At 42.6% G+C, this 24717-nt stretch overlaps 1 protein-coding gene across 3 annotated transcripts in view; it reads left to right on the top strand.

The window, feature by feature from the left end:
- Positions 1 to 472: 472 nt before the first annotated feature.
- FARSB (phenylalanyl-tRNA synthetase subunit beta) overlaps positions 473 to 24717 on the top strand; it is a 75021-nt gene continuing 50776 nt past the window's right edge. The window contains exons 1-10 of one of the 3 annotated variants that reach the window (XM_066345864.1): positions 473 to 578; positions 11586 to 11641; positions 13218 to 13372; positions 13787 to 13856; positions 14462 to 14577; positions 16793 to 16943; positions 18054 to 18162; positions 19276 to 19346; positions 21224 to 21285; positions 22195 to 22246. In XM_066345864.1, coding sequence (XP_066201961.1) covers positions 521 to 578; positions 11586 to 11641; positions 13218 to 13372; positions 13787 to 13856; positions 14462 to 14577; positions 16793 to 16943; positions 18054 to 18162; positions 19276 to 19346; positions 21224 to 21285; positions 22195 to 22246 — 900 coding nt within the window. In that variant the 5' untranslated portion in view covers positions 473 to 520. Of the gene's footprint in view, positions 579 to 11585; positions 11653 to 13217; positions 13373 to 13786; positions 13857 to 14461; positions 14578 to 16792; positions 16944 to 18053; positions 18163 to 19275; positions 19347 to 21223; positions 21286 to 22194; positions 22247 to 24717 lie in introns of all 3 variants that reach the window. The other 2 variants (XM_066345865.1, XM_066345866.1) reach the window with 2 other exon arrangements.

Here is a 24717-nt window from a genome sequence, read left to right as displayed (position 1 = left end):
TATGAGGGAGACTATGTAAGAATGAAATAAATGCCTTGAGTCTGCTACCAGAGTTTCCTGCTCCCTCTACCCGGATCTGCACATCCTCTCTGGCAGCCTCAGACCCCGCCCACTCACATTCTCCCCGCCTCCCTGCGAGGATGCTCCGCCTCGAGGCCCCGCCCCCTGCTACGCACTCGTCCTCTTTGCCCCGCCCACCTAGTTTGGCGTCCTCGCTCCTCAGGCGGTAAGGTTGTGAGGGCCTTTGAAGGCTGTCTAGTGTACTGCCTATCAAATCGTAGCCTATTCTAGCCAACTCTGTCTTCTTTACCAGCCTGTAGATCATTCACACAACTCATATAGATTTAATGAGCTTAATAGTGGCAATTTAATTGCCTTCAGATGAAAAAGAAAGCAGAAGTTTTGGGAAGAAGATTGGCACTATTCAAGTCAGCCTGCACGAGAGGGGCCGGGTCCTAGAGACTTTGCTCTCTGAGTTCCGGGCCCGCTCTCCGCGCAGGCGCAGTGAGCTCCACTCGCCATGCCGACTGTCAGCGTGAAGCGCGATCTGCTCTTCCAAGCCCTGGGACGTACCTACAGTAAGTGCGGCCCGGTAGCGTGGGGTTTGTGCCTCTCCTCGGAGACTGGGATCCCCCTCCAAAAGGCCATTGTTGCAAACTTCGTGCTACTTGACATGTTTTGGGAACGGGGGAAGGGGGGCTGACGGCTGAAGTGGCGGGCTTGGACTGATGTAGCTTCTCGGAACCGGTCTCCCCACGGCTGCCCTTGCATCACCCGCCACATGCTGGACTGGCCGTGTCATTTGTTCACCGTTCTCGCGTGGAGCGTCTTCTTGCGTGCCTGGTGCCAGGGGACAATAGGAATAAAGTCCAGGGTTGCATCCCGAGTGAAACTAGTTGAGTCCACTAAGAAGACCACCAGCATAGGAACCCCGTTCATGAGTGGTGGGAGGAGTTGGAGCAGGAAGGGTGACGGCATTCTCTCTTTGCTCTACATACTGGAGAAGAACGCTGGGGTTTAGATTTAAAGCAGATAGGTCAGAAGCTAGGGTTTGGGGGAAGAAGTGAGGGCTGTCTAGAAAGTCTGGGGGAAAGACCGTACAAATACGTTGGTGAGACTGTAATGACAGGGTCGTTCCAGGTAAAAGTGAATAGGCTTTGAGAGTCTGGAGGGTAGGGGAACGGTGAAGAACGTATCCTTACGATCGAGGACTGTAAGTGGGAGGTATTAGGGGGAATAAGGGCTACGATAGTGTAGGGATTGGTAACAACTGGATGGATGGGGAGACCTGCTTGATTAATAATTTTTAGGACCTGAACTAGGCAGTAGGAACCATCTGGGTTTCTGACTGGTAAAATGGGGGTGTTATAGGTGAGTTGGTAGGCTTTAGGGGGTTCTGTGGGAGAAAGGGAGTGATGGTGGGCTGTAGCCCTTATGGTCCTCTAGGGAAAGGGGGTATGGTGGCCGAAGGGATATGAAGTACGGTCTTTTGCTTGAATTTGTGTTGGGGAATGGTGGCAGGCTACCGAAGTGGTGGATGTGTCCCAAACTAGTGGATGAACTTGGGAAGGATGCAGTGGGATCTCTTTAAGTTCAGGGATAGTGAGAAGGAGGAGAGTGGGATCTGAATTGAAGAGGTGGGTGTTAGTGGAAGGGTGCTCTGAATTTTGACTAAATATCTGGTCCTAAAATGGGTTTTGGACAGCTGGGGATAATGAGGAAGGAGTGTATAAAAGGTTTTTTTTTAGAAGAGTAAGTACAATTGAGAGGGAGGAGTAGTGAGATGAGGCCAGGTATGGCCAACAGTTTTTGCCCCTGGGCCAGATTAGAAAGAAAATTTTTCACAGGCCAGACGAAATATAAATATTAAAATTAAAAATGTTAAATACAAAAATGATTCGTTTAAGTAAACAAAAATTTATTATGTAATTAATAAATGTGATTGAAAAAAATTTTAATATACAATATTGTTTTAATAAAAATATATTTTAATAAAAATATTACATACCGTATAAATATCCAAACTGTATCGCAATCAATCAAAACAATATTTAATTAATAGAATGAACTTGAAGGGGTTATATCACAAATAAAACAATTATTTTGTTTTACAAACAGCCTGGACACGGTTTCAGTTATCAACTGCAGCTATTGTCTATGCTACAATGCCACTTGATTCAGCACACTGGGCCACAAAAATAACGAATTGTTTGACCTTGGGTGCATACTGGCAAACTCCGCCTAAAAGAATGTGGGTTTCACATTGCCGCTAAACGTTGAACAGTTCATATCGAGTACAAATACAAATTTGTAAATCTTTATAATGAAGTCTTTTTAAAAAATAAAGAAGTATCGCGAATTCATTCAACCAATTGTTGGAAGTTAACCCTAGATTAGTCACACGCGGAATTTTCCGCGTATCACTATCTTCTTAAATATCTCGAATTTCAATAATCAAAGACGCTTCCGCTTCTGAGTAGCTGAGATTTTAAAGTAGCGGAGAATATTAAAAATTTAAACGGGCCCTGGCCACTTGGCTCAGTGGTAGAGCGTCGGCCTGGCGTGCAGGAGTCCCGGGTTCAATTTCCGGCCAGGGCACACAGGAGAGGCTCCCATCTGCTTCTCCACTCCTCCCCCTTTCCTTCCTCTCTGTCTCTCTCTTCCCCTCCTGCAGCCAAGGCTCCATTGGAGCAAAGTTTGCCTGGGCACTGAGGATGGCTCTATGGCCTCTGCCTCAGGTGCTAGAATGGCTCTGGTTGCAATAGAGCAACGCCCCAGATGGGCAGAGCATCGCCTCCTGGTGGACATGCCGGGTGGATCCCGGTCGGGCGCATGCGGGAGTCTGTCTGACTGCCTCCCCATTTTTTCCAACTTCAGAAAAATACAAAAAAAAAAAAAAAAATTTAAACGTAAGTTGCATAAACTCATTATGTGGGCCGTATGTTGGCCATGCCCGCACTAGACCCCCGTCAAATCCGGTAATAGAGACCTGGGAGGGACTAGTGGGTCCTGAAAAGTCTGGTATGGCAGAGTAATTTGCGACCATATCGATGAGACAAGAGTTCAGCTTGCCTGCTACTCTTAGAGTTGCCCTGGCTCTGCTGGAGGTATTCGTGTGGGGCCACATGCCCCAGGCACCTTCAGTCTTGAGTGGCCAGTCCTAGGAGGCAGGGCAAGCCAAAGTCTGATGGACCCTGTTTCCAGAGGGAAGGGATGGGGCCCTACCTTAAGAGGTCTGGTCCCAGTCAACCTTCCAGTGGCCCTTTTTGCCAGATTTGGGACAGGAGCCTGGGGGAGGTTGGGGGTTAGGGCAGGTACTCGCTCAGTGTCCCTCCTTGCTGCATTTAAAGCAGGGACCAGGTCGCAGTTTATCCCTTTGCTGCTCTGGCCCTGAGTATTTTTATTGGAGCCCTGGATGGCTGTGGCTAGCATTTGATATTTAGCCTGATCTCTTTTCTGTTTTTGTATTTTGGCCTCTTCATCTCTGTTATTAAAGACCTTGAAGGCTATATTTAAGAGATCCTTTGGTGGGGTTTGAGGGCCTTTCTCTAATATTTGTAGTTTTTGTCTAATGTTTGAGACCAATTAGTAAATAAAATGCATGTTTAAAAAGAATTGTCCTCGGTAGACGTATTAAGAGTGGTATGTTTTGAAAGTGCCTCTGTTAGGCAAGAAAGGAAGAGGGCAGGAATTTTATCAAATATCTGGCTAATCTAAGTTTCTCATGGTTAACAGTATTATTGGCAGCTTTCTTTAATGCTGCTAGTAAATAGGTGATCATATCGGTTTGGTGGCAGTGCCCAGGAGACTCTATTTGATAGTCCAATTTGGGGTCTTCTCGAGGAATGGCTGCTGCCCCCACTGGCCGGTGATTGTCTTGTCTATGGAGGTCGTCAGCGTGAGCCTGCACTGGAATCCACACCCGCCCCTTCTCATAGGAGAGAGTGGAGCTTAATGTTATATAGATATCATGCCCAGGAAGATCATAGGATTGGGTTAGGTATTCAGATTCCTTTGTATAAGTAGCAGGGTCAGATAAGAAAGATAAGAAGGACCCAAGATGTTTTTCAATTTTTTTTTTCGTATTTTTCTGAAGTTGGAAACGGGAAGGCAGTCAGACAGACTCCTGCATGTGCCCGACCGGGATCCACCCGGCATGCCCACCAGGGGGCGATGCTCTGCCCATCTGGGGCGTCGATCTGTTGTATCCAGAGTCATTCTAGTGCCTGAGGCAGAGGCCACAGAGCCATCCCCAGCGCCCTGGCCAATTTTGCTCCAATGGAGCCTTGGCTGCGGGAGGGGAAGAGAGAGACAGAGAGGAAGGAGAGGGGGAGGGGTGGAGAAGCAGATGCGCGCTTCTCCTGTGTGCCCTGGCCGGGAATCGAACCCGGGACTCCTGCACACCAGGCTGACGCTCTACCACTGAGCCAACCTGCCAGGGCCAATGTTTTTCAATTTGAGAAAGATCTACCATTGAGAATGGAATGTGGACCCGGACAGTACCCTCTGTGCCAGCTACTTCTCGCAAGGGTAAGGCGGTCTGGGAAGGGGTCTGATATGGAAACTACCCGAGCTGTTCTGGAGCAACCAACCTAGTCTGTAAGTACGACACTAATGGTGTAAGCTGAAACACTCCGTATCAATTTTTTAAGTTTTTATGGGAGAGAGCATTGTAAACTCAAAATGTCATATGTCGAGACTGTCATATTTCCTGTATATACAAAAATATATATAATCATGCCTCACTTAAAATTTATTTATTTTTACTTTTTGGATTCAATATATTTTAATGGTTCCCTATAATTTGGTCAGTGACCATCTAGTTATCTGTTACTGCATAATAAATTACCCCCAAATCTAGCAGCTTAAAATTACAATCATTTGTCAATTCACTACATGGTTTCTGAGGGTCCGGGGTTGGGAGTGTCTTTGCTGGTGGTCTGGCTGTGATCTCTCAGCAGGTTTCAGTAAAGGGGCCAGGTTGTAGTCATCTCAAGGCCTAGCGGGGGCTGGAGAAGTTAACTTCAGTGGTGTTTGCCAGGCCTCAGTTCCCTGCTGGTTTTTGGTTAGAGACCAGTATTTCCCAGCTTGACTTCTCTATAGGACTGCTTGCAACATGACAGCTTGTTTGTCCCAGGGTAAGAGATATAAGAGAGCAGGTAATTGAGAGAATGCTCAGGAGGGAAGCCACAGTTTTTAATAACATCCAGAGGTGATAGACTATCCCTTGCCCTATCTGTAGGTCACAGCGACCAGTTCTGGCCCATTGTGGGAGGGTGTGAACATCAGATGACAGGTATTGTTGGATGCTTACTACCACTGTCCCGTGGCCCCCAGTGACTTGTTTCTGACATTCAAAATAGGCTCTCCCCTTCCCAAGGTCCCCAGGAGTGTAATTACAGCAGCGCTCAAAACCCAGAATCCCGTCATCTAACTCAGGTCTAGCTGTGGGTGAGGCGCTTGTGGTGTGGTTCCTTAAGTACAGCTGTTTAAAGAGGATAGTTCTTGGCCTGAGAGACCAAAGAGGGTATCTGCCTCACCCACACCTAACACACTGGGGGTCTGGCTTAGGGTAACTGCTGTGGACATTCCTCTGCAAAGGGGGTGGGGAGACACAAGGGAGTCAGTGGTCCATGGCAGACTGAAGTTGAGCTGGCAGATGTTGCATGCTCTTGATTAGGTCTCAGGGCCTGGGGTCATTTTCTGTGGAACCTCCCTGGAGGTTCTTGGTTCCCCCCCTCTGAGTGATGCTTATTTATTTAGGCGAAAGAAAGCAGGTGCTTCACAGCTGATTAGTCTTCCTCAGTCTACTGTTTGCTGATAGAATATGGGGGGGGGGGGTGCAAGGCTTCATTTTATCTTTGTTCTGTCCCTTTCAGCGCAAGCTCAAAATGTTTCTGCATATGTGTTTCTTTTAAAAACATTTTTGGGTCTTTGGTGAATATTACTGGCTTTTATTTCATTAGTCAAAAGCCACGCCACCCACAAATCTCTTAAATAAGCTGTTTTGTACCTTAGGCCTCTGCGATACAATGCTCTTAGTTCATCTCTTGTGTGACACAATGCCTGAGGTACACCTTTCAGGTCCTTACAGTGCTTTTCTTATGAATGAATCGTACCTTTGCTTTTTGAGTTTTGAGATTTACAGTCTCATCCTTGATTTCACCTTTGCACCGTATTTTCCTGGCAATGCTCTGGATTTGCTCTTTGCTCAGAAGTCACTTTTTTTTTTGAGAGAGAGAGAGAGAGAGACAGACAGACAGAGAGATATAGGGACAGACAGGAAGGGAAATTGATGAGAAGCATCAACTCATAGTTGTGGCACTTTATTTGTTCATTCATTGCTTTCTCGTCTGTGCCTTGGCCAGGGACTGCAGCTGAGAAGCCAGTGACCTTTTGCTTAAGGCAGGGACCTTGGGCTTCAAGCCAGCAACCTTGGGGCTCAAACTAGCAAGCATGGGGTCATCATGTCTGTGATCCCACACACAAGCCTGCAACCGTGGGGTTTTGAACCTGGGTCCTCAGCATCCCAGGCTGACGCACTATCCACTACACCACCGCCTCGTCAGGCTCACTTCTTAATTTTAGCATTGTTTTACATCCAGAGAGGCTGAGAATTTTTGCAACCATCAAGTCATGGCTTCTTTTTGTTAATATAGTCCTTTCTTTTTTAAAAAAAATTACTGATTTCAGGCCCTGGCTGGTTGGCTTTCCGTGGCGCCTTTCCACAGTAGGTTGCCATAGTGCTCGCTTTGTTACAAGCTACATCCAGACCTCTCAGAGGTCACGTGGACATCAAACGCACTCAAGGCCTGTGCCACTTTGACAGGTTTTAGCTGCTGCAAAAGCACCTGTATCTACTAAGGCCAACGCCTACTGCACATTAGAAGACCAGTGGGTTGCCAGTTCCACATGGGGCCTCTTGTGTCTGCCTGTCCCCAGTAGATGGGTCCCGTGGCCTTCCCCTTATTCACACTGTAACAGCAGGTCTTGGGGATCCCGCTCTCAGCTGCCTCCGACATGTAAGCTTGTAGCCTGCAGCATGGGCACGGACCGTTTTCTTGGCAGCTGCCTCCTACGTGTAATCTTACCACATGTGGTGTGGGGGCTGTTTTCCTGGCAGCTGCTGGGGCTCCTCGTTTCAGCAGCTGGAACCTTGTTCTGGCTTAAGCTGCTGCCAAAGCTATGAAAGGACTTGCCATCTAATTTGTCCTTATCTGTCCTTGCTGTAATCAAATTTACAGACATTTGTATTCGGGTAACCTTTGTAGGCCCGTTCTCGGGGGGGGGGGGCAGCGCAGGCAGTAGTCCCCACACCCTTAAGCTGCTGCACTGCTTCTCCCTCCCCAGATCTGCCACTGTCCATGAAACAGCGCTGATGGGCTGCCCTACACAGGGGCCCAGGGTAGCCACCAGTGACCCAAAAAGGGTGGATGGGGCACTCTGGAGAATAAGGTCGCTCATCCCTGCCATAAACACTTCCTCATCTGGCCCATGGGACCACAGGTAGAAAGCAGCATTCCTCGTATCCAGTTCCCAGAGGACCTGCTGCAACTCAGTGTACGACTGCCATCGACTCACTGCCCCCAGCAAGTCCCCAGCATTCTGCCAGATTGTAGGAATGGCAGCCATCACCATTCTAAGAGGGTTGTCATGGCAGTTCTGAAGACAGACCTCAAGGAGGAGTGTGGTAATGGAGGCTAATTTCTCCATCTCTGCTCCGGAGAGCACAATATTGTCCACCCCTGTGTCCCACAGCCCAGCAGCCAAGCTGCCAGAGACTCGGTGGGTTTTGCCTGAATTCCCTTCCTGACTCTATCAACTCTCTGGGTGTAGAGAGCTGGGCAATAGAGTGCCAGCTACTTGCAGAGAGGGCTGTGAGGCACTTTCTGCTGCTGGGTTTCCACCTTCCGGGTGACCACCGGCGGGGCTGTGCGTCTGCCAGGGGCAGTGGCATCCCTAACCCCCACCCTTCCCCCCAAGAATTGAAGAGTCGGAAAGGCCTGCTACCGCCGACTCAGAGCCGCTCCACCGGCCCAAATGCAGCCGTGGGCGCTCCATCTCTGGCTCTGAGGAGCTCTTGAACTTGCAGCTCCTTCTCCAGCAACCGTTCCACTCCTGCCGCTGCCGGCGCTCTGCCTCCAGCTTGCCCTGGAGCTCGGACTCCGGCAGCCTCTCAGAGAACCTTCAGTTCCAGCGGGACTGAAAAACACCCACCCCGTGGCCCCCAGCTGGGTAGCGGCAGGGAGTCACATGCTCCACGTGTTCGAGAGCAGCCACTACATGCCCCGCCCTTCAAGGGTGCTGATGACTCCATACCAGTCTGAACTGAATCTGCCTGCTACGCCGGGTGTCATGCCAGTGGTCCAGGCTCAGCAGGTTCACGTTGGATTCGGGCAGAGCACAGCAGAACCGTGGAGCCTAAAGGCGTCGGGCCGTTCCGTTTATCGGATTCACATTCCCGTTTATTGGATTCTCACAAGGGTGAGCAAGCGAACAGGCATGGGAAAACTGCTTCTTGTGGCGGTGGGCGAGCGATCAGGAAAACTGCCCTTAGGGGCACGTACTCATAGCCTTATACAAGCGTCACACACGGCTCTCTGCCACGTGCTCACACACTAATCTTGCAAAGTGCTTGCAGCTGGAGAACAGGCCAGCAAGCCTAACTGCGGCTGTTCTCCCTACAGTCATCCAGTTGAGTAGGTACCTTCTCTGTAGTCCACATAACCGTAAGTGAGAGCATTGCTAACCCTTCTGCCTCTACCTGAAAGGGATTCCCATTCCACCAGTTTCAGTGACAGCAGTGGTCCCCAACCCCTGGGCCGCGGTACGGTACCGGTCCGTGGGCCATTTGGTACTGGTCCGCAGAGAAAGAATAAATAACTTACATTATTTCCGTTTTACTTATATTTAAGTCTAAATGATGTTTTATTTTTAAAAAATGACCAGATTCCCTCTGTTACATCCGTCTAAGACTCACTCTTGACGCTTGTCTCGGTCACGTGATACATTTATCCGCCCCACCCTAAATGCCGGTCCGTGAAAATATTTTCTGACATTAAACCGGTCCGTGGCCCAAAAAAGATTGGGGACCACTGAGTTACAGGACCTCACTATCTTCCGTATCCTTATCAAAGTCTATGAGGCTTCTATTAACAGCTTTTAGCTTTTCATTTACATTTTCCTCCAAGTCCACCTCCTGATTCCAGAGTCTTTGTTAGCAGCACTCCACTTCCAGGGATAAAATCTATTCTCTCTTGCTCCATTACAGATCACCCCAGTATTTAGAAGTGTAAACCAGGACTTGGTTATCTCACAGTTTTTGAGAGATAGGACTCAAGGAGTGGCTTAGCCGGGTGGCTTGGGCTCTGGGGAGTCTCTCACCACGTGGTAGTCAAGCTGCCAGCTGGGAGAGCCATCATCTCAGGCCTGGCTGGGCTGGGGAATGTGCTCCCGTGCTCACTTATGTGGTTGCTTCAGACCTCAGTTCACACAGGGTCTGAGTATCACGAGGCAGGGCTCCCTGCCCTCCTTAATGGTCCCCCACGAGAGGCGTGGGAGTTATCTAGGCTTGCTCACTCACTGTTCCCACCTCCCGTTCAGTCACTGAGCCTTACAGATTCTGCCTTGAACTTTTCTCACACTCTTCTTCCTCATACTCACTGCTGCTTTAACCAAGTCCTCGCTGTCTCCCTGGTACTCTTGCAGTAGAATCCCTGCACCAATATGTCGGCCACCCTCCCATCATTCTTTAAAATGCAGGTCTGATGATGCTTTTGCACAGCTGAAAACCCTTCGGTGTGTCTCCCCATTGCTGGCAGGCGGGATGGAGGGCCGATCCCTGGGTCTGTCATGATGTCACTTCTGTCTCCCTGTTCCATTCTATCTCTTCCTGACATGAACCTTATGCTTCATCCATACTGAATTTTCCAAATTTGTGCTGTCTCCCTTCGGTCTCTGCCTAAATGACCCTAAGTGGAACTGATAATTTCCTGTGTCACCTCTGCACCTTGCACTTCACTATATTTACATATATGGTTTCTTTACTAAGTAGGAACTAGTTAATGTAGGAATTGTGTTTTATTTATCTTTATATCCCTGGCACTTAGTGCCTGAAATATAGTAGGTGCTCAATAAAGATTTGTTAAATTGATTTAATATCAATTATTAAATTGGATCTGGAATCTTAAGACCAGCTTTTCAATAGAATATACTAGTAATGATGCTTTGTGTTCAGTTTTTGATAATGAGGAAACCTTGAAAAGGCTGTATTAGGTAGCAAAGCAAAGTAAAATATAACAAAAATAAGGAAGAGAACGATTAATTACTGCCAACATTTCAGGGCACTGTGACAGGCCCATTGTCTGCATGAACTTATTTAAATTTTTCCAATAGTTGCATGCTATAAATAAATGGCTATAAAATACTACTATTATGGATGAGGCACAGGAATTAGAAAGTTTATATAAGATACCAAGTTCTCAGCTCTAGTAAGTGGGATAGTCAGAATTCAAACTCTAATTGGTCTGGCTCCCAAGCTGATTGTTGCCACCTCAGAGAATTTTGAATAATAGGATTTATGATGTGGGTGGAGCGCAGAGCACATTCCTAGCAGCTGTGACTGATGCAATACTGTGAGAATACTCCAGCTCCCAGAAACCTCGTAGGCATACCCAGGAAGGGAGCTCGCCTGCTATAAGGAAGTGACTTAGCGCCAACCAAGCAGCTCCCTGATCTTTTTAGCCATTGGCTTTGAGGAACATGCTGTAACAACCTATAGACTGAACCTGTGTATATAAGCTAGCCTAGTTCCTGAATAAAGTGGATCTGCGTCACTGAACCTGGTCCCCAGAGTCGGGTCTTTGCGTCTCCGTCGTCCTTACCCCTGGCAGGACTTGTCCACATATGTGACATTATTCCATTGTGTTAGGTCTGTGATTTGGAGTCTGCTCTATATTGGATCCTTTTGTGTGTGTGTGTGTGTGTGTGTGTGTGTGTGTGTGTGACAGAGACAGACAGAAAGAAGACAGATAGGGACAGACTGACAGGAAGGGAGAGAGATAAGAAGCATCAATTCTTCTTTGTGGCACCTTAGTTGTTCATTGATTGCTTTCTCATATGTGCCTTGACCGGGGGGCTACAACAGACTGAGTGACCCGTTGTTCAAGCCAGCGACCTTGGCCTCAAGCCTTGCTCAAACCAGATGAGCCCATGCTCAAGCTGGCGGCCTCGGGGTTTCGAACCTGTGTCCTCTGCATCCCAGTCTGACACTCTATCCACTGCGCCACTGCCTGGTCAGGCTTGGATCCTTATTTAATAGATTGTTTTTCTTCTAAGTAAATGTGAACTTCCCAGTTCAGATAACCTAGTTCTGTAGTTGATGTTAGATGACTCAGCCCTTTAATATTTTGTGTGTTTTTTTCTTATTTTTAAGTATTTGTTCAAACTTCTTTTGTTTTTAAATGGTGATATGTGATGGCTGATAGTACACTTTGTGTAAGGCAATTAATAAGAAAATGCAGTTTATATACTCTTCCTTTATACTGATCAGATTAAAGCAATACCCTTTTTCATTTTTTTCCTAGCTGACGAAGAATTTGATGAACTATGTTTTGAATTTGGTCTGGAACTTGATGAAATCGTATGTACTGGGTATTTATTTTTCTAATATTTTGTGTTGAAGCCCGTTTCCCAGAGGTTTGCTATAGTTCAAGTGGTTTCAACCTTTCTGTTCAGATGCCTTCACTTCGCTGGGCCCCACATCTTCTCCCCTTCTGTACGTGGTCCCTCCTGAAGTCCAGCACCCCTGTGAGGTGACTCGGCTTCCTTCACTAAACAAACAGCAGTTTCCCTGACCCCTTTGATTGAGCTCTATGTAAATTCTAGTTCCTCCTCCTCCTCCTCCTGTGTCCTCTGTCACTTCCTCACCCCCGCCCCAGCTCTTCTCTGACTCCTGTTCTCTTCCCTGCCTCCTCCCCTCTTCCTCTTTTTATTTTTCCATCTTCTACTAAATTTTATTTTTAAAATATTTATGTATTTTTTGTGATTTTAATCTTCTATAACTTTAAAAACATGCCTCCTAAGTTTGAGATGCCCAGCGTAGGTGTCTCGTGGAGTCCGGCGACGCCTCGAGCAGTCCCAGCATTTGGTGGACCTCTTGTTCCTCGGGTGTGACTTGGGTACGTGCTGCTTACTGACCGAAAGTGAATGTTTCTGCATACTGCGCACGCGTAGACCGCAATTCTTTATTTAGGCAGTAATTTGAACTGCTCTTGTTGTGGCAGTGGGAGGGCGTCCTGTGAAAGAGTCATTCCATACTTTGATTAGGAGTCCATAGTTATGTTAGCATGTTATCCATGGTGGAAATGGAGTTCTTCCGAAGTGGGGTTTCCAGATAATAAATGGGTAACATTAACAATTTTGGAATATAACTTAAGCATTTTGATTGAAAAAAAATTTACACATATAGTTCTCTGGAACAGAATTTAACTTCTTGGCAATGTTTATCTTTAAGAAAAATCATATTATTCTTTGCTGTAATCTGATTGAGATAGTCTAAGCTCTTTGCCACTGCATTAAAAATTATTATTCCAATGACATTTCTTCTCCCTCTCAGTTGCCTTCCTTCTTGCTGCCCTGTGCTTTTCCTGTCACAAGATTGCTTTCCCTTGTACCTCTATCCCTTCTAATTGACAGGCAGCCGCCCAGCTCTTCGGATGTCTTTGTTTTACATGAATACTCTCATTCTCATGTGTTAAGGCTTGGGTGCCGTCAGGATTTAGCTTTTAGAGTCATTACTTATAAGAAGTAGTATTTCTCTTATTTGGTGAATTATCTTTACTTTGTCTGGGTGACACTTTTGTTTTTGTTGCTGTTGCCCTGTGTCTTCATTTTCTTTGAGATCAGGGATGGGCAAACTTACTTAATGGGCCAGATAGAAAGCTTTGTAGGCTGTAGAGTCTCTGTCACAATGTTGCAGTTTGTAAATATTCAATAGATGATATGTCAAAGAATGGGCTTGGTGATGTTCCAATAAAACTTTATTTATAAAAACAGGCAGCAGGCATGATTTGGCCTTGGGCCTTAGTTTGCTGACCCCTGCTTTTAGTTGGATTTGTGGTGTTCTGGAATGAATGAGGATGCTTGATGTGTGAACTCTGTAAAAGTCATTTCATTTATTTAGTTTTCTTTTTTTTTCTTTTCTTGGGCTGTTTTAGACTTCTGAGAAGGAAATTATAAGTAAGGAACAAGGTAATGAAAAGGCAGAGGGGGCATCTGATGTTGTTCTTTACAAAATTGACGTCCCGGCCAATAGATATGATCTCTTGTGTCTGGAGGGATTGGTTCGAGGACTTCAAGTCTTTAAAGAAAGGTAAGGGAATATATTTATTAAATACTTTGCCGCCTTTGCCTGTTATTCATTGTCAGCAGCTGTGTTTAAGTTTCTGGGGAAACCTTGTTGGACAACTACACAGCTCTAGGTCTGCTTAGAGGGGTGATTGGCGGGTGAGATTCACATAGACTGTAGCCATTTGAAACTTTGAATATTGAGTCATAGCCTTTCATTTTGGGAGCATATTTTAATACTGAAGTCGTTAATGATTTTATGGACAACTTTAAATGTTAGGAAGTTTTTTTTGTTTAATATTCGGTTCAAATTTGATTAGCTGTGACTTCAGTCCTAATTCTGTTCATTTTGTTTACTTTGTATATACAGCAGAGAGTATAATCAATTTATCAAATGTTTTGGTTAATAATGAGCAATTTTGTTTAAATATTATTTTAGGATAAAGCCTCCAGTGTATAAACGGGTAATGCCTAAAGGAGAAATTCAGAAATTGATCATCACAGAAGAGGTAATAAGGATAAAATCTTATTTTCGTTTGAAAACAGTCTCTTTTGATTGTATGTCTGAGGTGGGGAGGAAAAAAGAACAAAGCTGAATCTTCCGCCAAACATAATTTTTGGATCATTTGCTAAAATGGATGTATATTTAACCTCTCACTTTTCAGAATTGTAAATTTGTTTCTATCAAGAAATGAAAGGGAACAGAGCATCTGTTTTCTATGAATAATTTTGGAAAATGCATCCAAATGTTTATTTAAAATACATTTGAGATGTAATTGTTTAAATTATAGTACAGTAATAAAATTAAAAATAAACTTAGGGAGGGTATTTTTGTAAAAGGTATCAACTATGAGCAAACTACTTGAAGGTTAGTTTTTTCTTATTTATTTATTAATGTCTCAGAATTCTTACTGACTGGAAATTCCATGAGGATGGTGACTTTGCCTGTTGTCACCATTGTATTTTATTATTTGTTGGTGGAATGAAAGAATATATACTTGTTTGAATGAAAATGTCTGACAATGTCAAGAGTGCATCTAACTTTCTATTACAAGATGTTATTACAAAGAAAAGCTTTATTACTTACCGTCACTAATGGTCTGATGAATTTCAGACAGCTAAAATACGCCCGTATGCTGTAGCAGCCGTTCTCCGAAATATCAAGTTTACTAAAGATCGCTATGACAGCTTCATTGAACTTCAAGAGAAGTTACATCAGAACATTTGCAGGTTTGTGGTTGCATCTTCCTTTCTCCCTGCCTTCCCTTCTCCTCCTAGCCTTTTCTTTCTCCACTTTGCCTCTCTCCCTTCATCCCTTTCCTGCCCCCTTCTGCCTTTTGTCTCGTATGCAGATTTTTTCAAAGCATTTCTAAAGTAATAAATGTGAGAACAACAAGAGCTTAAATTTGCTTTACCAGACAGCTAATTATGACTGCTTAGAAATAGTGTATAAATGGCGAAGTAAGATATATTTTGATTATTATATAGAGAAGAAATATCTAGTCCTAGACATTTCCTTGGCTTTTGTGGGTTTTTTTGTTTCAAATCAAGATATGATTATACTACTAAATTTGAAACCATGGTAATTTGAAAATGGAAAATTTTTGGCTTGAATTCACTTTTCGAGTGAGTATAATTATAAATTGACGGATAAAACTTGAGACTTTTAAATGACCAAATTTTCTTGTATCTTTGACTTTACTATATATCATTTCTCATACAACTCAGTCTATTGATCTTCAAATCTAAATAATTCCTGAACTCCTGAAAGTTAAGGAACGTATCAGTGAGAGTCCCTGAAGTAATTTCAGTATTTTAAAAATCTAATGAAAATTATATATTTACTGATGATAGCAAACAACAGGCTTTGGCTAATACATCAAATTTTTTTGTGTTGGTTCTGAAATATATTTACATAATTTATTCTGATCAAAAGGTATGATTAATAGTTACATATATCTTGAATAAAATAGAAAGTAGAAATTTTTTTTTATTAGTTTCAGTTGGTTAAACCATGAAGACTAGAAGAGGTTTGTGTGTAAATGGTGGGCTGGGGAGAGGGTTGAGAGGAGACCCTGGACATTTTCTTCTGGGGTGAAAAATATTCAAAAGTAAAATTAACACCTGTGGTTAAGCTCACGAGGTCTCTTTTTCCTAAAAAATTTTTGCTCACATGGCAAAAGAAACTTTTTTTTCAAATTCCAGATAATATTTTTCCCAATTCTTTTAATAGTATTTGGTAGCTTGCTAAATGTCATTATTAAGCCAAACAAAAATTTAAGTATAATTTTAAAATAAAGAACAAGATAAAAAGTTTCTCACAAGCATAGGTATAGCTAGTAAATGTTGGAGCCAGATTATCTGTTCTGGATTTACTTTATTTGAAGACTCTATTTTTATCTAAGTCAGAAGGCATTTTCTCACTTAATTCAACTCTAAACTTTTATTTGGTATATTTGGAAATCGTGAGCTTTTTCAAAGGGAGGAATAAATCACATCCTAATAATACTCTTGTGTGCCAGAGGCCTTATCTGTCAGTAAATCCTAATTAGCCTCTTGAGGGAGCTTTGGAAATTTACATTTTGTAAAGAATATATTCATTTAGTTTAAGCTGTTTGATTTGTATATGTGGTTATGCAAAATATGCAAATGTATGCACATACATCTAAAACCATTTTAAAGAAATCTTGAGAACACCATAAATTCTGTCCTTGTTTCTTTCTTTGAATTGTCTGATAGAAAGCTTAGAGTCAAATTTGTGGCCCTTCTTGTGAGACTGTGGGCCTTTAGATTCTAATTTAGCATTAACGTCTTTCCTGGGTCTGTTTCATGTCCCTACTTCTACATATTTCTTTTTCTTCTTGTTTGTAATTTATGATAAGTTCCTAAAATTACCTTAAATCCTTTGCCAATAAACTGTATAACAAATAAAATTAGTAACTTTTAAACTTGTCTTACATATTAAACTTTAAATGTAAATTCACAGTTTTTAAAATGAGATTTTCTCCATTATTAATGTAATATAGCTATGTGACAGAAAATTTAGGAAAATACAGAAAAGTAAAAAATACAGCAAATCGTTTAATTTAATTTAAAACTTTATGTTTACTTGAGGACACTAAGAGGGAATAAGGTAAAAGGAAGACAGAGGGAACATTGACTTGGAAAATGTTCAGCAGTATAGGACTCGGGAAAGCATGGTGGCCAGGAAGTGACCTCGTCTGCTGAAGTAATGTGCTGTTAGTTCCTCACCATTTCTCCTTCTAATAGTGGAGAAAATGTGTCTCTTACACTCCTAAGGTTGCCACATTGGCAACAGGCAATTTTAGAGAGGTGTCTAAAAATAATTTTTAAAAGCATATAATCTTTGTTATCTTTAGGATTCCTGCTTTGGAATATTCAGATCTCTTTTTCTGTCTCTTCTCTCTCCTCTTTCGACATTTAGGAAAAGAGCGTTGGTGGCTATTGGTACCCATGATTTGGACACTTTGTCAGGCCCCTTTACTTATACAGCAAAGCGACCTTCAGATATCAAATTCAAACCTCTAAATAAGACAAAGGAGTATACAGCCTGTGAACTGATGAACATATACAAGGCAAGTGTTCCTTTATATTATGCACTAGCTCTGCATAAATCTTGAAATTCTTTCAAAATCAAGTCTTAAAATTAGAAAAATGTTATGAGTGTTTAAAAAAATAGCAGTGTTTGGGTATCAACACAGAGATACTGATTATTTGTTCTAAAGGGGGCAGTGGGTATAGTTTTGCTTTATTACTACATTCTTATCTTCTTGGATGATTTTAATGTACAGCTAGGATTGAGAACCACTGAAGCAGACCGTAACATGTTATAATGTTCATATTTGGGTATAATCACAACTCATGAATAATATTTACCTAGTTTATTTTGTGGGAAACACTATGCAACATGGTTACAGGTCCTGGCTGTTTGGCGTAATGGTAGAGTGGTGGCCCAGCATGTGGATGTCCTGGGTTCGAGTACACAGGCGAAGCGACCATCTGCTTCTCCACCTCTCTTCCTCCTCTCTCTCTCTCTCTCTCTGTCTCTTTTCCCCTCCCATAGTCATGGCTCGATTGGTTTGAGTGCATCAGCCCTGGGCGCTGAGGATGGCTCCGTGGAGCCTCTGTCTCAAGTGCTAAAAATAGCTTGGTTACAAGCATGGCCCCAGATGGGCAGAGCATCAGCCCCAGATGGGGTTGGCTGGTGGATCCTGGCTGGAGCGCATGCAGGAGTCTGTCTCTCTACCCTCCTCTCACTTGGAAAAGAAGAAAAAAAAAGTGGCTACATCTCTGTTATCATTTTAGCATTTAGCACAGACCATGAAGTCAGTAGTCAGTTTAAATTGTGCATAACAAAGGGAAGTGGTGGGTATTATTGGAAAAAAGTAGCTGTTAACCTTGGCCTGATTTGCCAGTGATTTTTTTTCAGTTTATTTTTACCAATGTGGATCTGTTTTCACTGTTGAAAACAGCTCAGTTGTATTCTCATCCCAGTGGGATATGAAGCTGTTTACGGATGTTGAGATATTAATTTGTATTAGAAAAATCTTAATAAACTTAACACTTTCTGTAATTTGGGGCAGTTTTGTCTTTCTGACTTACCTTTTTATGCTAGGTAGATATGTAAACTAATTACATTGTTGGAAATAAAAAACTGATTTTATATGACTTAATTTTTTTTTCAGACTGACAACCACCTTAAACATTATTTACATATCATTGAAAATAAACCCCTGTTCCCTGTTATCTACGACAGCAATGGCGTCGTCCTTTCAATGCCTCCGATCATTAATGGTGAGCTGTTTCCCAAGCAGCAGAGATTTTTGCTGTCTCATCTTATTCTTCAACATTTCTGTAGAATTTTCAGTAGAGTTGCCTGGCTCAAATCAAATCAACTCTTAATCTGAAAGTCTCAGGTCTTTTATAGATTTTTTTTTTTGTAATAGTTCCTTCCATGTGTTTATTCAAAAACATTTTACTTGGAATTTTTATACAGTTTATAAATGTGTAAATATTTATATGCTTATAGATATTTTCTAATGCCAGTTTCTAGATTCTGCTATGTTCCTCCAAAGGGTATTCATGTTGTGGTTTTAACAGGTTATCCACTTGGTTAAACTCAAAGTCAAATTCTGCTTTGTCTGTTATATAGTTAAACTAAAACTTTTACATTGAATTTTACCCTTTTATCTCTTTTCTGAAGGCTTTTTTGATGAGACAAGTTAAATATAATTACAAAATGTGAGAAGCCATAGGTGTTTGCTCTTCTGGAGATAGGACGGGGGTTTCTGTGACTCACAATGAGTAGGAGAGTCTTTGCCCTCTTGAGGTCTTGGACTCTAGTAGTTAAGAATCTGGGCCCTGGCTGGACAGCTTGGTTGGTAGGGCATCGTCCCGAAGCACAGAGATTGCCAGTTTGATCCCCAGTCAGGGCACATACAGGAACAGATCAATGTTCCTTTCTCTCTCTCTCTCTCTCTCTCTCTCTCTCTCTCTCCCTACCTCTCACTAAAATAATTTTTTTTTAAAGTCCCCTTTAAAAAGAATCTGGGCTTCAGAGTTAGCCAGATCCAGACCCAAATCTTAGCCTTTCTGCTTAATACCTTGTGACCGTGGTCAGTGAGCTTAATCTCGGAAGCCTAGTTCACCTTCTGCAGCTGTGTTGAAGGGCCGTGGGGAAGATGACATGAGATGGCCTCTGTCAGGTGCTTGAATGCACTTACTGAGGCTTGTTATCATTCTGTCTTTGTTCTGCAGTGCCTTAAAATAAAAGCGGTCTATCCCCTTGCTCTGCGATCCTCGTTTACATTGTGTTCTAAATGAAAATATACTTGCTGTTTTGTAGAGCATTTTAGTGCTCTTATACTTCTGAAACTGATTGTCGTTTTTGCTTTGTGTTCGTTGTAGGAGATCATTCCAAAATAACATTAAATACTAGAAATGTATTTATTGAATGCACAGGAACTGACTTTACTAAGGTAAATAAAACTTGTTTCTATTTTTGTACTATCAGACAGGATAGGTTTTACTTCTGGGCCAAGACTGTATGATTAAATTTTAAATACATTTATTTTGAAGGTGGGGACATATTTTAGAAAATCAGAGAGATCTAAATATTCTAGACTTCAGTTGTGCAGCTTTTATTCAGGCGGCAGCTGTTGAGTGAGCACCTACTGTCCTTGCCATGCCGAGAACTGAATACCGAGTTGCATGTCCTCGGCTCCAGGAGACTGCAGTCATGAGAGTTAACACACACCTGACTGTAAGACACATCGATTCAGTATTGTAATGTGATCTGTATTCATTGTTTGCCTTAACTGACTTAATCCAAATGCTGAGTAATTTGGCATCTTTGTGTATTTGGTAAAAATTCTTTAAAAACAAACTAGCTAAAACTAAAAAACAGAAATAATAAAAAAAAAGGACAAAAATAATGCACTGGCTATAAAGAAGTTGCTATAAAGAAGTTCTCCTTGTGAGTTGAATAAGGGTGTATGCACACAGTGATGTCTAGAGTATGTAGAATGCTAGCTGTGCTCTCCTTTTCAGCCGTGAGTATATTGGGTTGGATTGCTACGAAAGCTTTTTCCCACGGCATATTTCTTTATTCACGTTAAGAAAGGCATAGGGGGAGGTGGCAGTTGAGTGACTTCATGGCAGGGGAAGGCTGGTGTGTAGAGGTAGGTAAATAGCTTTCACACACATTTACAGAATCGGAGACCATTATAAGGTATCTCATTTAAAACTTTTATGTACCATGTTAACCTTGAGAAATATTGTGGTAGTAATATTCATATTAATTTTTTTTTTAATTCATACATGAGCAGAGGTGGATTAAGGTCGGTTGAGGCCCCGGGTGCAGAAGAAAATATTAGGCCCCTTAAAAAAGAGAACAGGGAAAATAAAAATACATGTTAACCATATTTTTAAATAAATAAATAAATATTATGTACTATTAATGTTAAAATTATACATATGAAACCAGACCTGGTGTCATTAGAAAAAAATATAAAGTTGGGGTTTTGCGGGGCCCTTCAGAAATTGGGGCCCAGGGTGCGCACCGGTGCGCCCACCGTTGAATCGGCCTCTGTACATGAGCAGGCACTGATACCTTTCTTGAAGCTTGTATATAAGAGTGAGGTACAGAGAAAAGCAAAGCATATATTTCAACAGATTTACTGTATTTTTTCTAAGCATTTTTTTTAACTAAAAAATTTTTAACAAATCTCTATGGCCTTCACTATATCACAGGCATTGCTGTCTGTAATACACAGGGTAGGGCAAAAGTAGGTTTATAGTTGTGGTTATGCAAATGCAGAGTTTATTATTGTATTATTTAATAATTGTATTATTTTCCATAGGAACAACTGTAAACCTACTTTTGCCACACCCTGTGTATAACCCTTATCATGACCAAGTGAGGTAGGGACTTATATTATCTCCACTGGACAAGTGAAGAAACCAAGGTCCAGAGAGTAAGCGACTTGCCCAGTGTCAGACTGAGAGTGCTGCAGAGACTGCAGAGACTGATGGTGTTAGTAAGGTTTTCTCCCATAGTCGGCCATTTGTCTTGAAACGTGGTGATCCTGAGGCCGGGGATGGGGAAGGAAATGATGTGTCTTAGTCATGGATTGTAACTTTCAGAAAACCACACACGGGCTGAACACTTGGAGCAAAGGACAGGCCTAATTTAGTTCATTCGTGTTTATTCCACTTCCCCTTTTACAACGTGTATATAGAGGTTCGTTTTTAGATATTTGGGAACTAAATGATATTAAATATTTATTTCCATCTGAATGAAGAGAGAATACAGATATTTATAGATTGCCATAATATTTGTCTTTTTCCTTTGCAGGCAAAAATAGTTCTTGATATTATTGTCACGATGTTCAGTGAATATTGTGAGAATAAATTTACGTAAGTTCACCTGACACCTTTGTTAATGGCCTGTTGTTCTGAGGCAAAGCGTGAAGGCCTTGTGCTAAGCATAGAGATGAAAATGTGGTCTTGTAACTAGAAGATACCTTCTCTGTGGGAGCTAAGACATGTGCATAACTAATGTGTCAAATAAAAAGTGATAAATACTTCCAAAAGTTTCAGTGATGATGCTCTCGCTGTTTGTAAGGGCAAGTCACTTCTAGCAGAGGCAATCTGGCCAGGCCTCATGGAGGCAGTGAAATTTAAGCTGTGTTTAAGGATCATTGAATTTGAGAATGTAAACATGAAGAAACAGCAGAAACATATAGAAGAGCCAGTTCTCTATCCCATATATATCAATAAGCTTACTATAATTTTTTTGCAAAGCTATTTTTAAATTAAAAATTTGTATTTAACCAACCTATATGGCCCATATTGTATACCAGCATTATTGTTTATTCTAGAACATTAATTATAATTAAAAATGTATAATTGTAGAAAGTAGGACTGAAATTATATGAGCAGTATCAGTTGCTTTTTTTAAAAAGTCTATTTTATTGGCTGTGTCTGTGAGCTTTGTTGTGTAACACCCCCCTACCCCCTGCTGAAGCCCAGACTGTGAGTGTCAGTATTGGCACGGAGTCCACAGGGGACATGTGCCCTGCAGTCCCGGGAAGTACACTTGTCAAGTGGGCGCTGCCTGAAGAGACGTGGGAGCCAGAGCTCTGGGAGGGAATAGTGGAGAAAGGTTGTGTGGAGGAGGGTTCATCCACACAGCAGTCTGGGACGTGAATAGTTTGGATATGTGGGGGCTACAGTTGTAGACCAAGTGAGAGATTTGTTCATCATTCATGTTTCTGGGTTTTATGGACCCTTTCTTTTCTTATTTTTTTTATTTTTATTTTTCAGAGTTGAAGCAGCTGAGGTAGTTTTTCCTAATGGAAAATCATATACCTTTCCAGTAAGTACCTGAGAAATGATGGTGATGGTGATGGTGATGATGATGATGATCATGGCTGTTGAGTGCTTAGAGTTTGTCCTTCCATCCACCTACATGATGATGGTGGTGATGAGGATGATCATGGCTGTTGAGTGCTTAGAGTCTGTCCTTCCATCCACCTACATGATGATGGTGGTGATGATGATGGTCATGGCTGTTGAGTGCTTAGAGTCTGTCCTTCCATCCACCTACATGATGATGGTGATGATGATGATCATGGCTGTTGAGTGCTTAGAGTCTGTCCTTCCATCCACCTACATGATGATGGTGATGATGATGATCATGGCTGTTGAGTGCTTAGAGTCTGTCCTTCCATCTACCTACATGATGATGGTGATGATGATGATCATGGCTGTTCAGTGCTTAGAGTCTGTCCTTCCATCCACCTACATGATGATGGTGGTGATGATGATGGTCATGGCTGTTGAGTGCTTAGAGTCTGTCCTTCCATCCACCTACATGATGATGGTGGTGATGATGATGGTCATGGCTGTTGAGTGCTTAGAGTCTGTCCTTCCATCCACCTACATGATGATGGTGATGATGATGATCATGGCTGTTCAGTGCTTAGAGTCTGTCCTTCCATCCACCTACATGATGATGGTGGTGATGATGATGGTCATGGCTGTTGAGTGCTTAGAGTCTGTCCTTCCATCCACCTACATGATGATGGTGGTGATGATGATGGTCATGGCTGTTGAGTGCTTAGAGTCTGCCCTTTCATCCACCTACATGATGATGGTGGTGATGATGATGGTCATGGCTGTTGAGTGCTTAGAGTCTGTCCTTCCATCCACCTACATGATGATGGTGGTGATGATGATGGTCATGGCTGTTGAGTGCTTAGAGTCTGTCCTTCCATCCACCTACATGATGATGGTGGTGATGATGATGATCATGGCTGTTCAGTGCTTAGAGTCTGTCCTTCCATCCACCTACATGATGATGGTGATGATGATGATCATGGCTGTTGAGTGCTTAGAGTCTGCCACTCCATCCACCTACATGATGATGGTGGTGATGATCATCATCATGGCTGTTGAGTGCTTAGAGTCTGTCCTTCCATCCACCTACATGATGATGGTGATGATGATGATCATGGCTGTTGAGTGCTTAGTTTGTCCTTCCATCCACCTACATGATGATGGTGGTGATGATGATGGTCATGGCTGTTGAGTGCTTAGAGTCTGTCCTTCCATCCACCTACATGATGATGATGGTGATGATGATGATCATGGCTGTTGAGTGCTTAGTTTGTCCTTCCATCCACCTACATGATGATGGTGGTGATGAGGATGATCATGGTTGTTGAGCGTTTAGTTTGTCCTTCCATCCACCTACATGATGATGGTGATGATGATGATGATCATGGCTGTTGAGTGCTTAATTTGTCCTTCCATCCACCTACATGATGGTGATGATGATGATGATCATGGCTGTTGAGTGCTTAGAGTCTGCCACTCCATCCACCTGCATGCCTGGAACTGCACTGTGTGGATTATTGATATATATGGACTTAACCCTCACGTTAACCCTGTGAGAGCGGGTGCTATCATTGTGTCTTTTTCCAGATGGAGATACAGGGGCCTTGGGAAACCTTGGTTAGTAGCTTGCTGTTTACTGTTAAAGGGGGGCTAGGATTTACGCCCAGACAGTGCAACCTTGGCTGCCAGCACACTACTTTATACCACAACGTTATGTGGGCCTAGTTCCTGTGATTTATTTTATTAACTAGTTAACTGGGTAGTTTATAGTCTCATCCCTTATAAGATTACTCAGCCCTCCAAACCTAATCAGTCTGTTCATACTTGTTCATCACTGTAACTCAGAAAAATCTAAACCAGCATTATTAATTTGGGGCTTTATAAATATAAAGATGACCATTATTCTGATACAAGATAGCATCTCATTCATTCAGTTATGGTTCTGAGTCAGTGAGGCCATTCTTTAGTATGGGAGCACTGAGGGCATTCTTTGATGAGCTGTTTTGTTTTTGTTTTAATTTTTCACTATTCCTTTGTCAAGATCAAAACCTTCCCCTTCCTGATAATATCAGCATGTAGCATCATCTTTTATTCTAGAGCCCTGGTTGGGTGAGCCTCGTGCGGCTCTTTGGCCCCTTGAGCGCGGCTCTTCCACAAAATACCACATGTGGGCGCTACCTTGATAAGGAATGTACCCACCTATATAGTTTAAGTTTAAAAAATCTGGCCCTCAAAAGACATGTCAATCGTACTGTTGATATTTGGGTCTGTTGACAAATGAGATTGCCCACCACTGTTCCTAGAGTATTAGTTATTCAAAATAAATGTATAACTGTAGAAAGCATGACTAAAGTTATGGGCAGTCTCTTTTTCTTTTTTTTAATTTATTTTATTACCTGTTACCAGTTAGCTTTTGTTGTATGACAAACTATCCCATGAGTTAGCGAC

This window comes from Saccopteryx leptura, chromosome 7 (assembly GCF_036850995.1).
Source record: "Saccopteryx leptura isolate mSacLep1 chromosome 7, mSacLep1_pri_phased_curated, whole genome shotgun sequence".
NCBI lineage: Eukaryota > Metazoa > Chordata > Mammalia > Chiroptera > Emballonuridae > Saccopteryx > Saccopteryx leptura.
This window is presented reverse-complemented; position numbering and strand designations above follow the sequence as displayed.